Below are 15,583 nucleotides of genomic sequence, written 5' to 3'. Positions count from 1 at the left end.
TCAGCCCCAAGTTGCAGATCTTAGAGGTGAGGGGAGGCCAGGAGCAGTGCGCCTTTGGGGGCTCCGGAGGAGACGGGCGGATGCCTTCGTGGTGGCTGACCTCTTCCCCTGACCCCCGTGTTCGTTAATTTCTGAGTCACGACCCTGCTTGGTTTCCTGATTGGACTCATTGATCTTGCCCTCAAGACCCGCCGCCCTGACGGGGCTCCAGTCCTCAGCCTTGGTGAACTCGTGTCGGTTCAAACGCCGCCCTTTCGGGGTGGCGGCGGCGGCGGCGGCGCAGGGGCGCGAGGGCCGGCGGCCGGGAGGCTGCTCTCCCACCTGGCCTGGGGCTCGTCCTTGCCTGCTCCCAGAGGCGACCCCAGGCCCCCTGCGCCCCCAGGTGGGGCAGCTGGAGTTTCCCGAGGGACTTGGGGCGTGTGGCGGGACTCGGCCCACGTGAGACGCCGGGCGCTGGCTGCGGAGCTCGGAGGGGAGCCGGAGGGGGCACCCTGCTCCTCCCGGCGGCGGGGACCGCCAGGTCCGCGGGGTCAGAGCTGGGGCTCGCAGCGGGGCGGCCTCCGGGACCTGCCCCCTGCGCCATCCGACGCGGGGCCCTTGGCCCTTCCCTCCCCGCTGGGGACCCAGAGGCGCTCGGGGCTGCCGCCTGCCCACAGCTCCGTGCGGGCTTGCGCTCGGCTCCCGGCCGCGGCCCCGGCGGCTCCGACCGACGCTGCGAGGGTTTGTTGGATGGACGGGAGGGAGGGAGAGGGAACTTGAACCAGATTTTGCAGGAGGCGGGTTCGGGACGCACCTGGAGAGGGGGGCTCGGAAACCCGCCGTGTTCGGTCAAGGTGTGTTTGGAGGGGGAAGGCAAAGGCGACCCTTCCCAGGAACTTGGAGTCGGGCGGGTTCCTGGCAGATTTTCGTTTTGGGTTTTTCTGTGTTTGTGTTCATTGCTGTTTTTTCGTTTTGTTTGTGGAGTAGGGCTTGCGGGATTCAAGTGGGAAGTTTATCCAGTTCCCTCCGACCTGGGGCTGGCGCGCATGGTGGAGGCCAGGCGGCGAGAGCCCCTCACCCGTCCGCGCTTGCTTTCCGCAGACGCGCCGCGCGCCGCGGCGGGGATGGCTCTGCGGCCGCCAGGCGAGGCCGGCCCCCAGGACAAGGTGTGCTACCCGCCCGAGAGGCTCCAGAGCAGCCCCCCTCGTCTGGCCGCCTACTACACGCCGTACCTGCCCTTTGGCCACTACGGGAACAGCCTCGCCGCTGCGGAGGAGAACTTCCAACCTTTCCGGCAGCTGGAGGCCGCCGTGTCTGCATCCCAGGCGGTGCCCCCCTTCGCCTTCCGGCCGGCGCCTCCCTTGCTGAGCCCCGGCCTGGCCCTCCAGAGGGAGCCGCTCTACGATCTGCCCTGGTACAGCAAGCTGCCGCCGTGGTACCCCATTCCCCACCTCCCCAGGGAGGGGCCGCCCTTTCTGAACAGCAGCCGCGAGTGTACGGGCGCCGCCAGGGAAGGCTTGGGCCACCTTGGTGGCCGCAGCGACAGTGACCAGTGTTGTGGACCTGAAATTCTAATTCCACCGCCCCCTGTGGACGCTTCCTTGTTCCCTGAGAGGCTGAAGACCTCCCAGTTATTATCTTGCTCCTCCACCAAGCGGTCTGAGGATGGCCCCAAACTCGGGAGCCAGGAGAAGAAGTCGCCTCGGCCTTACCACTTCACCCAGGAGGACCTGTGCTTAGTTCTGTACGGAGTCATCCCCAGCCTGGAGCCCTCAGCGCGCCTGCACCATGCGATTTCGGGCCTCCTGGTCCCCACAGACAGCTCGGGTAAAGGCAGTCGACATGAACCGGGAGATGGGTTGGACGGGAATAGAGGTGGGAGGGGGCAGGAGTAGGCAAGCGACGCTGGAGGTGGATCTGAGGCTGTACAAGTCTGGCAGGGGTGTGTAGGTGCTTCCATCAGAGGACGGAGCCCTGGGAGCCAGGCTCACTTTTGAGGCCCTGCTTGCTTGACGACATGACTCCTGAGGTTGGTTTTAGTGAGAGCTGAAGGTGAGGAGAGAAATGGTTCATGCAGCAGACTTGTCACCCGGGATCAGATTCTACCTGGATGTGCAAGGTCTCCATGAGAGCTTCATGCACTTCACGTTGAGAGTCCCAGCTCAGCCATGCACCTTGACCTTAGACAAAATCTTAAATTTGCAAAATGGGGTTAATTACGTCACCTTGCAAGGGTTGTTCAGAGTCCCACATGAGAAAGTGTAAAAGGACCAGGAAAAATAGGAAGGATAGGTAAACATCGAAGTGATGGTAATGGTCGCCTTCTAGGGAGTAGGGGGGGAAGTGCCTTATGAATTTTAACTTTCTAACCCTGTCTTTTTCTAGGGTCTGATTCTCTTCCTCAAAGTCTGGATAAACACTCCCTTCGTCTACCAGAAGGTAGGCGGGGCGCCTTGCTTGCATTTCTTTCCTCAGACAGACGTGGTCATTTTCCTCAGTGGCTTTCCCGCTTCGGGTTTCCTCTAGGTCTCTGCCTCAGGCAGACTGTGTTTGGCGAAGTTCCACATTTTGGTGTGTTCTGCAGTAGCCACATTGCCAAAGGAGCCAGATTTGGGCCCTTTCAAGGTAAAGTGGTCAACGCCAGTGAAGTCAAGACCTATGGAGACAATTCTCTGATGTGGGAGGTAAATATCTTTCTGGTGGGTTGGCTCAAAGTGAGGAGGAGGCTGGTGGGGAAAAATTTTGGCGTCTGCCCCTCTGGGAGCGTCCTGGCCTGGGAGAGGGACACTCAGGGCAGTAATCTGCTGTCTGTGCTGCCTGTTTTGCAACATAAAGGGAAGGAAAGGCGGGTGTTCACTCCCTGAGGATAGCGCCCGGCAGGAATTCTATGTATTTTTTGGTACCTTAAGTCATTTTAGTGTGTGAAGATTAGTCGTGGAATATACATTTAAAGAATTAATACACTGTGTTATATTTAGAGACAAAACCAAATGCTTTAAATATAGAGTGATGCTGAGAATATCCCAAAGGGAATAAAAACAAATTTTAAAATTTCGATATCATTTGCCTCTGAAATTAGCTAAGGGTTTGTAAAAATTGGTACTCTTGACTGTGTGTGGCATATGCTGGTGGGACTGCAGTTTGTCAGAATATATCAGATAACCCCTCCTTGACCCCGAATTTCTACTTCTGGGAATATAGTTGAGGAAAGTAATCTGAAATTCAGACCATGAGGAAGATGTTAATCATAGGGTTGTTTATAATAACAAAACATTGGATACAGTAGCATTGCGCACAGCAGAGAAAGAACTAAATTATGGCTCCGTTAACATGCATGAAAACTAGGTCAGGATAAAATACAAAACTAAGTGGTTGTCTTTAAGGGATGAAATTAAATGTGCCCTCTTGTTTCCCTTAACCTCTACTTATGAAATTAATGTATGCTCACTATGGAAATTTGGAAATCAAGAAAGTGATAAAAGTAACAACATTTTAAAAATGTCACATCACCTATAGAGAGATTCTTAAGTTAATAAATCTATTTAGGCTTAATAATAATAATTTAATATTAATAATAAGAAAACTATTCAGTGGATTAAAGGGTGTGATTTGGATTTTAAATTTTAATGAGTACATTTGCTGTATAGGTTAGCCCCCCAAAAAAGTGCATTTTTCAAACTTCGTGTCTTATTTCATTTAGATCTTTGAAGATGGTCATTTGAGCCACTTTATAGATGGGAAAGGAAGTGCGGGCAACTGGATGTCCTACGTCAACTGTGCGCGGTTCCCCAAGGAGCAGAACCTGGTGGCAGTGCAATGCCAAGGGCAGATCTTCTATGAGAGCTGCAAGGAGATCCACCAGAACCAGGAGCTCCTTGTGTGGTATGGAGACTGCTATGAAAAGTTCCTGGACATTCCCGTGAGCCTTCAGGTCACGGAGAAGGGGAAGCAGGCCTCCGAGCCCTCGGAGGGTGAGTGTACTCCTCGAACGCGGAGGCCCTCCTGGTGGAAGGACGGGGCTCTTTTCAAACATGAGCACCTTCCCGCAGCTTCTCTGCTTGCTTCTGGCGCTCCTCCCTCCCAAAGGCTGGGGCAGGAGACTAAACTGAGGGTGTCTCTAACCAGGGGGACCCAGCTGGAGGAAAGTGCCCTCATTTTCCCAAAGCTGTTGAAGCTACTTGTATTCACAAGGATACCTATTCTTTTGCCCCTTTACCCCCTCTTGGAAATAAAAGTGAAATAAATGGATGCAAGCTTTGCCTTATGGGAGCCAGATTCTGATTCATCTCTGCTCAAGCTAACACAGCTATGGAGTCAGAACTCTAGAGCAGTGTTTTTCAAATGGTGGCCTATAGTATCTTAATGGGGTGGGAAATCAATTTAGTGGTGGAGACCAGCATTAGAGGAAAAAAAGAGAATAAGGATAAAATAGAATGGGAAGTATTGATGTAATTCCTACTTGAGTAAGATAACCCTTGTTTGGTGAGGTTTTTGGTTCAAATGGGTATGTGTGTGTATGCTGGGTCTCAGTCATCAAATGAATTTCTTACTGTGGGTCTCAGTCAACTTTGAGAAGCATTGAGCTAGACTCTCGCTCTCCAGTGTTGATGTGGATGTGAATACCTGGGGATGCTGGGAAGATGTAGATTCTCACTCAGGGTTGGGACCTGAGATTCTGCATTTCTATGAAGGTTTCAGGGAATGCTGATGCTGCTGGTCCCTGGACCGCATTTGAGCAGCAAAGAGCTAGAGGACCACTGACCCACTCACTCTCTGGGAGTGAGCCTCTGGAATTTGTGCTTTAAATAAGCTCTCCGAGTGATTTTTATATGCACGAAAGTTTGGGAACTACTGATCTAGTAGGTGGGATAAGACAAATGCAAATTACTGTAATATGAGAAATCAGATAGAAGACCACCTTATTAGGTTATAATAAATAACAGGTTAAGGAAAATGTGAATTGCATTCATCACACACTGCAGGGATTGCCTGCCTGCGTGTCCCAGCTAGACTGAGACCTTCAGGGCAGGAATAACCCTCAACGCCTTAATATCTCCTGCTCCTTGATCCCAACATGCATTGAATGAAGGAGAAAGACACTGCGAATAAGTTGGGAGAAACTGCTTTAGGGATGAGATGGAATGAGACATATGATAGGCAGGGAGAGAGGGCAGGCAATCCAGGCTCAGGGAAGAGTGAAGCCCGAGGCGAGGACGTGTTCCTCAGGGATTAGGAGGTGAATAATGAGCGGTATCTTTCTAGAGGCCGAATAATGAGGGCTTGTCAGAATTGTTTCAGTGAACTGTCTTCCTCCTACCCCACTGTGTGGTTGGGGTCTGGGTGGGGTGGTGGTGAGGTGGTGGGATTCTCTCGAGTCCTAGAACTCACAGTTGTCTCCTGCTTAGCACCAAGCCAAGTAAGTCCTTTTGGACACTTGCAAAAATGTACCAATCCACTTTCGAAATGAAAGTGAAAATGCATTTGAGAAAAATACATGCTTGATAACTCAACAAAATTTAATCATTTTCCTTTTGAAAAAGTATTTAACACTACGTATAGTGCTATTAAAGTGTTCATAACCTTTGATGTCTCAGTAATACTCTTCTGGAAATTTGTCTTCAGGAAATAATCCAAAAGGAAAAGCCTTGTGCATGAGGATTTTTACTACAGCACTATCCATGTTGTAGTGAGAAAGCACAAACAACCTAAATGGTCAGTAGTAGAATAATTGTTAAGTAAATGATGATGTATTAACATGGAATGGTACACAGATATCAGAGATCTCAATCGTGTGATAAGCAACAGGGATGAGAGCTTGAGAATAATGGCAAGTAGGGACAAACCCAGCATGCGGTTACCTGTGCTCCAGTTCTGAGCCAAATTATATCTGATGCTTACAGCCCTGTCAAAATAATAGGTATTTTGGACAATATGTGGAAGGGAACCTGTAAATAACTTAATTCATTGGGAAGAATTATGGATGAATTCCTTTGTTTTCTATTATGAATGTTTTTGGAAAGGATAAAAAGGAAAGAAAAGTCAAAATTCCTTTGTCCTCTCGAAACTGTTTTTCTCAAAGGCTTTTGGGGAGAACTGGTGGGAGCCTTCCCCTTTAAGGTCTTGAGTGGGAGGGAAGGGTCTGGACCCTATGTGGGCGGGTTATTTGAGTATACAAGCCTGCAGAGTGTGTGTTTTGGGGGATGGAGGTGTGGAATGTGAAGACAACTCTTAATCGTTACCAAACTGTCTGAACTGGGTGTTTGTAGTGGGGCAGAAAGCGTCATCGTTGGTACTGAGACACCAATGGCTAAAAAGAGTAGCTCATGGAGATGGGGAGAAGAATGAGGAAAGGGAACAGGGTAAAATTAGGTTAAGAGGATTTCCAAAGACCTGAGCAGAAAACGTGGGCAGCTGAAGCCTAATTAGTAAGGGTGGTGTGTCTTTTTCACCTAAATGGTTGTTCTTATGCAAACTCACTGCTGAACCTTTATTCTGAATTTTGGTGTGCTTTAGCACTTTGATTTGTAAAGATCGCTGACCGTGTCCTGCAGACCCTCTCTTTCCACCCCAGGAAGCAGGAAGGCCAGGTATTTCTGACCAATGAAAATTCTAGCTCTGAGCCAAAACCGCCCCAGCAGGGGCATTCAGAGAGGATTAGCACCTCAATGAAAGTGATAGACGTGGCAGGGCGAAGCCTGGTCCTGGGGTGGGCGGTTGCCTTCCTGGTTATTTACTTAATGGATGGTTTATTTCCTTAGCCACCTGTTAAATGTGCCTGGGACATAGTTGTCAACTAACAAAGCCCCTGATGGATAGCTTCCTGCTGTCCTGATGCCAAAAAGATTTCCATCTACAGACCCCTGCATACACTCACTCCTGGCTCTTCTCTCCCTCCCTGGGGCCAGACAATGAGGTCTCAGTGATGCATTCAGTCAAAGCTACTTTATCCTCTGGAGTCCAGAGTGACCTCGGCAAGGATGCTTTTGTAGGTGGCCCCTGTCCTCTCCCCTCCCCCCAACATATAGACACCCCTGGACCTGGGATCTCCTTTGCTAGAGTCCGCCGCACCCTCTCTAACCTCTCTCCTCCCCCTCTCTCCTCTGTTGATAAAGACAGAGTTACCTTTCTTGGCCTTGTCTATCACCCAGTGATAGCATCACTCATGGTGGTAAGAACTCAATAAGTGTTAGAATTAAATTAATCGTGGTGACAACCCTATGTATTAAGGAAGGTGAGATGTTGTCATCCTTACTCTATACCAGAAAATTCTAGCTCTGGAATCCTCCCCAAAAGTTCAGAGAAGTGAACTCTAAGATAAAAGGGTGCTTAAGGCTTTGTAAATGGGGTCAGATGGAACAGCACTTGTGACCCCTGGGAGGGAAGCTGTGGGTTCCCACTGTTGTCCTGGGGGAACTGCTTTGAACTTGTAGCTCAGGCTGATCTGAAAGGAACAATGAGACGGGTGTGTTTGGTATAGTCACCTTGTAACGCATGCCAGTCAGGAGTGTTCAAGAACTATAGGACTGAACTGCTCTTAAATGGGGCCATAGACGGGGCTTCCTCAACAGATACATTGCAGGAAGTAAAAGGGAAGGAGAGCCTACTGGTTAAGAAAGTGAAGAGACGTGGCAACTGTGGACAATATGCAGACTTTGCATCTTAAATTGAACAAACTGGCTGTGAAATAATTATACAAACATGCATGTGTATATATGTACTCACAGGTACATGTATTTCTATTAAGGAATATGAGTTAATTGTTTGGGTATGACAATAGCATTATGGTTATGCTTTTAAAAATCTTTATCTTTTAAAGGTTACTGTCTGAGGTATTTATGAACCAAATGATAAGTTAGTATTAGTTTAATCCATTGTGGAGGGAAGGGACATAAATGGAAACAAAATTGACTATGAGTTGGTGATTGTTGAAGCTTGGTGCTGGGCACATGAGGGTTTATTCTATTATTTTGACTGTGGTATATGTTTAAAATTTTCTGTGAGAAAAAGTTTTTAAAAATCATCTTGGAGGAAGTAAGAATGAGGGAAGGAAGCTGACAAAGCCACTGGCACTTATCCCTGTCTTTGACAGAGTCTGCAGAAGGTTACAGATGTGAAAGATGTGGAAAAGTATTTACCTACAAATATTACAGAGATAAGCATCTCAAGTACACCGCCTGTGTGGACAAGGGTGACAGGAAATTTCCTTGCTCTCTCTGCAAAAGATCCTTTGAGAAGCGGGACCGGCTGCGGATCCATATCCTTCATGTCCATGAGAAGCACCGGCCTCACAAGGTAGGAATGAGGGCGGCGAAGGATCCCGCCCATCGCTCCCTCTGCCTTCAGGCTCCTTCCCCAGACCCCTGAGTGCACCAAGGGCCTCCTGGCAAGTTGCTGGGACACAATGCCTGATGAGACAGGGTCTCTGAAGGAGGTGACAGTGCTATGGAAGGGCAGACATGGACTAATGCAGTGACGTATTAGTGACAGAATGGACGTACAGGGTAGAGAGGAGCGCTGAGGAAGGAATGTCCACTTCTACCTGACACCTGGGTAATGGAAGGCCTCATAGAAGAGGTGGCCTTGAGCCGAGTCTGGAGGGACAATGGGGTATTCTGATTTGTATTGGATGGAAGCAGGGTTGGTTGGGCAGGGGGAAAGGATTGTGACATTCCAGGCAGGAAAGAGCCTGGCATGTGTTGTGAGGTGACTTCACTTTGTTCCGTAATCTGTGCAGGCATAGTGATGGCTGTAGGCGAGGATGAAGCGTAGGCATGGTCCAAAGCATGGAGGCCTCTACGGCATGCCAAGGATTTGGTGAGGACGAAAAGCAGTGGTGGCATTAGGGAGCCATTTTCTGCCGTTCCAGAAATCTGGTTGCACTGCCAGGCTTGGTGCAAAAAAATGCAAGCTACCATTGGGCTTAACTAGAAAGAGGACAGGGCTGGGGTACAGATGGACTCGGTCTGACTCCCTGTCCTGTCAGGACTAGCTGACAAGGCTGCAACCTTGAGGGACTCCTCTGAGCCCCAGTTTTTCTCCTGAAAACTGAGAGTAATCATAAAATTGCCTTTGTCTCTCCCCTCCAGTTCACAGCTAAGCTTTTGGAAAAATCACATTTAATCAGTACATTACGTTCTGTGAAGTTTGAATATCTTTACAGTTATCACATATTATTTTTGTAACTCTAAGAACATTTTAGGGGCCGGCCTGGTGGCGCAGCAGTTAAGTTTACACTTTCTGCTTCAGTGGCCCAGGGTTAGCCGATTCGGATCCCGGGTGCGGACATGGCACCGCTTGGCAAGCCGTGCTGTGGTAGGCGTCCCACATATAAAGTGGAGGAAGATGGACATGATGTTAGCTCAGAGCCAGTCTTCCTCAGCAAAAAGAGAGGAGGGTTGGCAGTAGATGTTAGCTCAGGGCTAATCTTCCTCAAAAAAAAAAAGAACATTTTAAATATTAAGGCAGTGAAATTATTTCTCACCCATAGACTGGCAAAAATAAAAAATGACACTGGCCAGTATTCTGATGGTGAAGAGTTACAGACTATGTTCATCAACATAGAATTGGCTATATAAATTATGGCTTATTAAGCAAAACCAAGTTGTAGGCTAGGTATAGAATGATGCCATTTGAAATATTTTATTATGTATGCTGTGTATGATGTTTACATATAAATGAAAAACAGTCGGCAAGAAACACGTTCAACTGCTAACTGTCACTCTGGGAGTACGATTGAGGATGAAGCAAGAGTGATTTTTATATCTTTACTTGGTAAGCTTTAAATTGTTATTCCCAATTTTTATTTTTTAGCATGAGAAAATAGTGTGTGCTTGGCAAATTCAATTTGGAGAAAGGACAAAATAAAAACCATTTGATATGCTGTGGCCCAAAGTTAAGACATTTTAGGTGTCTTTTTTTCTATATGTGTGTGTGTAATTGTAGTATGTTTGGAATCATGCTGAGTATCATGAGGCTGCTTTCTGACTTAACATTACATCCTGAGTAATTTGTGAACATAATCATGGCGATATCAGTATATTAGATGGGTGTGCCATAATTTATCTAACCAATCCCCTGTTTTGTGCCCCTCCCCTTATTGCTGCAGAGAACAGTATTATATAGAAATCATGATCTCTGTTATCCATTTCTGATTATTTCTTTGGGATAGATTCTCAGAAGTACCAAAACTGGGTCGAAGGATGTGTTCAATTTTAAGGCTCAAATCTAGTTGCCAAACTGCTTCCCAGAGAAAGTGTCAATTCATAGTCCAACCTGCTGGGCTTGCGGTGTAGTCAGCAGCCCCAGGTCTCCTGCACAATATTATCCTTTTTATGATGAAAAATGGTGTCTTGCTTGAACTTGCATCGTTATCATTCATGAGGTTTAAATTTAAAAATATATTTTATTGACTGTTCGCATTTGTCCTGTGGTTTGTCAATGTATGTCCTTGGAAAGTATGTATTACAATGTGCTTTTGTAATAATTTAAAAGCCATATTTGATCACTTCTAGAATTTGGAGGGTTTTTTCACATTTTTATATTTCTGAAATTGGAATGTGTTCAACACCATAGTTTTAACGGGTAGCGTTTTCTTCTTTAGTTATCGCATAAAGTGTAATGGTGGCTCTTACAGTTAATGGGTTAGAGCATTTAGGATATTTGTAGTATTGGCTGCTGCTAGATCACAGGGCGTTTAAGAAAGTAGAAGCTACAGGATTAGTTTTTGTTTGTTTTGTTTTCGACTAAAGTGGACAGGAAAAAGTTATCAGAATTGGGTCAAGAAATTGCTGCTAGGCTGTTGGATGGGTCATTTGCCTAAACACTGAGGGCAGTGGTGGTCTTAAGCTGGCGTTCGAGGAGAGAAGCTGTACTCAGATACTGCTGTCTTTGAAACTGGGGAACTGAGGACCAGGAGGTCAATAGATGACAGGAGTGATACGGGAAGGGTGGTGGAAGCTGGTACTAGTGGAGTGTGGTGACTTGGCCTTCAAAAGAGGAGCTTTCATTTCTACCTGGCAATGGAAGTGAGGGAGTCCTGTCATACTCCGTGTTTCCAAGGGTTCTTGGGTTCTTGAGTTCTCTTCTCTTTGCAAACTCCCCCTGAATGTTCTTACCCTTTATCGTGACTCCAAATACCATTTAACACTGGGTTTCAGATGTCTAGCCAACAAGTCTGTCCTGAGCTCGAGGCACATGTCTAGCTGCTGCCTCACCATCTCAACCTGAATTTCTCATTATGTTCCAAAGATTGAGGTGTTCTCTTTTATTTTCACTGCTTAATATTTTTTATTCTCTTAGATTTCTGTATTTCCTATACTTTAGGTTGTGTACTTAACTTTTAAGATGATAAAGTTTATTTAATTTCTGCAGAAGCCTAAAAGAAAACACTTAATTTGGGGCCTGCCTGGTGGTGCAGCGGTTAAGTGCGCACGTTCCGCTTCTCGGCAGCCCAGGGTTCACCCGTTCGGATCCTGGGTGTGGACGTGGCACCGCTAGGCAAAAGCCATGCTGTGTTAGGTGTCCCACATATAAAAAAAAGTAGAGGAAGATGGGCATGGATGTTAGCTCAGGGCCAGCCTTCCTCAGCAAAAAAGAGGAGGACTGGCAGTAGTTAGCTCAGGGCTAGTCTTCCTCAAAAAAAAAACCAAAAACCACACAATTTAACTTGAACAGAAGAAAAACAAGCACTAGTGAAACAGACATGCAGAACTTCGATAAGTGATTTTTAACAAGAACAATCCTTTTCTGAAAGAAAAAAATTATTGATTGATTAAAATATCAGAAGATGCTGAGTGTACCACCAACAATGGAAAACCCTTTATTATCACCCTTCTTCCAGCATTTAAAACCTAAACGTTCTCCTTTTCAGATATCAGAGGAAATCCTTGTACTCCATAACAAGGAGTACCAAGATTTCATATGTGAGTTTAGAATGTCAGTCTTCTCCAACCTTTTTGTGTGTGTATGTGAGGAAGATTGGCCCTGAGCTAACATCTGTGGCAATCTTCCTCTATTTCATGTGGGTTGCTGCTACAGTGTGGATTGCTAAGCGGTGCAAGGTCTGCACCCAGGATCTGAATCTGCAAACCCCAGGCCACGAAAACAGAGCGCACGAACTTAACCACTGTGCTACCTGGCCAGCCCCTCCAACCTTCTGAAATACGTGACCAGTGGAGAGAGGGCTTTGTTCTTTCAGAAAGTGTTGTTTCTTACACTCCGTTAATTACTCAAAATTATGCCCGACTTTAACTGTATTTGTCTTTCATCTTTGACTTCCTTATGAGCTTTTGTTTTTTGCTGGGATTTCTAATTGCAAGAGATAATTTAGTTCTTAACTGTGTAAATCTTGTGATGATGTTTCCATCCTTGTTGAAAGCGTTCTTGATGGAGCTTGTTCTGATTTGAACCAGTTGCTCTCCAGGCCTGTGAACGGTCATATTTGGATATTTTTACCACCTTCCCGAATTAGTTCTACTGATTTTTCTATCCCACTCATCTTCCTTCTGCATTTCTTTTTTATATTACTGGGGCATATCTTCAAGTAATTATTTTTAAGCGTACTCTGAAAATTTCTCTGAGTCCTTCTGTGTCTGAGGATATTTTACTCACATCTTTGATAATTTGGCTGGATCTAGAATCTTAGAAATAATTCTCCCTCAGAACCTTCAAGGCATCGTTCCATTTTCTTCTATCATTTTATGCCAAGCTGGTTCTTGTTTCTTTGTAAATAACCAGTTTTCTTCTTTGTGGAAATTGTTCTCTATCTTTGAAGTTCTGAAATTTGGATGCCTTTTTCTTTTCTTTTTTTGTTTTGCTGTGTAATTGGTGGCGTCCAAAGCACGCTTCCCACCTGAAGGCACAAGTCCTAAGCTCACAGGGCTTTTCTTGTTCTCTTTAGTTATCGTCTGTCTTCCAGATCCTTCCCTGTCTCCTGGAAGTCCTTTTGACCAGGTGTTAGGCTGAATCTATGTCCTGGTGCTTAACTTCTAATTTTTTTTGCATAGCATCCTCAGACACATCCCCAACCTTATTTTTCCAAATCGTGTATTCAGTCCTTAGCAATTAGCTGGATCCGTTCAGGTGCACAGCATTTCTAGTCACGACTTTTTTGTTGTTCTTGTTTGTTTTTAATTTCCAAGAGCAGTTTCATTTTCTAATTGCTGCCCTTTTATAATTGACCTGTTCTTTTGGCAATATTAACTCGAACATCTGACTTTTTGTGCTTTAGTAATAAGAATACCTGCTCTTTATTAAAACTTCAAGTGGTACAGCAAAATTAGAGAAGACTTTAAAAATCCACGCAAAATTCTACTAAAAGTTCCCAGCTAAAAATACCACCTCTCCCATCTGTGCATGTAAGCACGGCTGGGGAGCAGGGTGTGAAAGCATAGTAGTTTCTTTACCCGGTTCAGAAGTCCTGAGAAGGTTGGACAGGACTCACCAGGGTCGAGAGCACAGAGAAACGTCATGAACTGTTCACAGCGAGCGGCTGCACTACATGTTCTCACCGGCCCCCCAAAATGTTACCCTCTTTTTGTAGGTACAACATGTGTCCACTCATCTCCCAGCCATATTGCCATTTTGGCTACACATTCGTCACCACCCCCGCTAGATTGTTAGCTCCATGTCTCTAGCAGAGAGTTGAGTCCGTAGTAGGTACTCCATTAATACTTGTTGAATTAATTGCACAGTGCTTGCAATTAACTCCTGCGAGGAAGACCGAGCAGCTATTTTGCCCTTGCCCATGAGGAAAAGCAAAAAATGAAAATTCCAAGGTTAACTGATGTGCTCTGGTCACACAGGTACTTGTTGACAGAGCAGGACTAACTCAGCCTTCTGTTACATGCCACGAACCCATTCGGTTCCCACATTCACGTCTGAAGCAACTGATACCCAAAGGCTTTAGATGAATTACCTGAAGTCACAGCATTGAACAGGCTCTGGACCAGAACCCATGCTGCCAGAGCCTTCACTGTGGCTCTGGGATGTCCTTCTGCTGTCTCCGATAGACCCTTAGCCTAGGTCTGCATGATCCTCTGCCTACAGACGCAGAATAGAAAGAGCAGTTCTGCTCTCTCCCCTAGATGAACACAATGATGAAATGAGCTTGCGAGGGAAGATGTGATTTCAGCTATATTTTTCTTTTTCACCTTAGTGTTCCACGTGTGGGAAATGTTTCTCTCAGTCTTCTAGCCTAAACAAGCACATGAGAGTCCACTCCGGAGACAGACCCTACCACTGTGTGTATTGTACAAAGGTAAATGGGCCCTCCTTCTAAGGCATTGGCCTTGAGCCCTGTGTGGGTGTCCATGGATAAGAACTTGAAGCATAAAGCCTGGCTTATAACGAGTTCTTAGTAAATTAGTCCATTATCAACCCAATCCCCATTTCCATCCCCAAATATGTTCAGATTTGTTTAAGATGGTCAGATATGACCTCCTATTGCCAAATTGGCATTTAGGACATGTATAATGAAATATACTCCTAAATTTACCAGGACCCGATGATTGTGGGCCTGATTACGTAGTATGTAAGAGTACAGACTCTTAAATGCTGCTGATCTTACTTTCTAGAGCAATGTTACTGAAGTGGCATCTGATCTATGTTATACAGAATATTGAATTATAAAAACGAAGAGACAAATATGTGGTTAGGGGTTACTAGAGTAGAAACAATAGTTTGACCATGCTTTAGAAATAGTAGACCAAAACATCCTGTGTCCTGTTTTGATGGCACACATCTGTGCTGTCTAATGCATAGTTAGCCATTAATCATACGAGGCTGTTTAAATTGATAAAAGTGAAATAAAATGGAAAATTCAGCAACTTGATTGCGCTAGCCACATTTCAAGTGCTCAAAAGCCCCGTGTGGCTAGTGACCATCAAAGTGGACAGCACAGACACAGAACATTTCCATCATCACAGAAAGTCTTATTGGGTAGCACTGAAATAGACTGTTTCTATTATCGAGTCATTTGAATTTTTTTATAGTAAAGCCATTAGAGGAATATAGACTGTCTTAGGGTGACTTCTAAACCTTCCAGAGAGAAAGAAAAGATTGAATCTACCTGGCTTAGAGGAACTAATCCACCAATGAAATTGTGTCAAAAATGGAAATAATCATTCTAGAGTTCTAATTCTGATCCTCACCTTGTGCTTGTAGCTAACCTGGAAACTAAATTCACTTAGGCATAAATTAGCTATTTGGCATTCTGGCTTACACATTAGCCTCCCATTACTTAAGCTGATGAAAATTGGCTGTGTCTGGCTGTTCTAGGCAGGTACAGCTTGTGCACCTTACTGAGCAGTGAAGCAGTTCCACATATGTCCAGACACCCTATTGTCGAGTGCTTGTCTCCCAGCCCCGCAAATTCAAGGTCACCAGTTTGACCTGGTGTTTTATGTCACTGTCAATGGACGCAAAAAACAAAGTCATTAACTTTCTAATATACTCCCTGAAAGTGACAAAGGTCAGAGCACAGTATTGAAATGAATGAGGGGAAAGGTTATAAATAAGGGAAAGAACAGAAGTGGCCAAGAAAAGATACGTAAACACAACAAATACTTGGGAAGCTAAAATGTTATGGCCACTCTGGAAAAGTTTG

General features: G+C 45.7%; 1 protein-coding gene across 1 annotated transcript in view; it reads left to right on the top strand.

Moving 5' to 3' along the window:
* Nucleotides 1–1,103: 1,103 nt before the first annotated feature.
* Nucleotides 1,104–15,583, top strand: part of PRDM14 (PR/SET domain 14) — a 15,882-nt gene continuing 1,402 nt past the window's right edge. Inside the window, exons 1-6 of the mRNA XM_046641707.1 lie at nucleotides 1,104–1,806; nucleotides 2,365–2,418; nucleotides 2,506–2,663; nucleotides 3,680–3,950; nucleotides 8,069–8,271; nucleotides 14,135–14,236. Of these exons, the coding sequence (XP_046497663.1) occupies nucleotides 1,104–1,806; nucleotides 2,365–2,418; nucleotides 2,506–2,663; nucleotides 3,680–3,950; nucleotides 8,069–8,271; nucleotides 14,135–14,236 (1,491 nt within the window). The remainder of the gene's footprint in view (nucleotides 1,807–2,364; nucleotides 2,419–2,505; nucleotides 2,664–3,679; nucleotides 3,951–8,068; nucleotides 8,272–14,134; nucleotides 14,237–15,583) is intronic.

The sequence above is a fragment of the Equus quagga genome, chromosome 16, assembly GCF_021613505.1.
Source record: "Equus quagga isolate Etosha38 chromosome 16, UCLA_HA_Equagga_1.0, whole genome shotgun sequence".
Classification (NCBI taxonomy): domain Eukaryota; kingdom Metazoa; phylum Chordata; class Mammalia; order Perissodactyla; family Equidae; genus Equus; species Equus quagga.
This window is presented reverse-complemented; position numbering and strand designations above follow the sequence as displayed.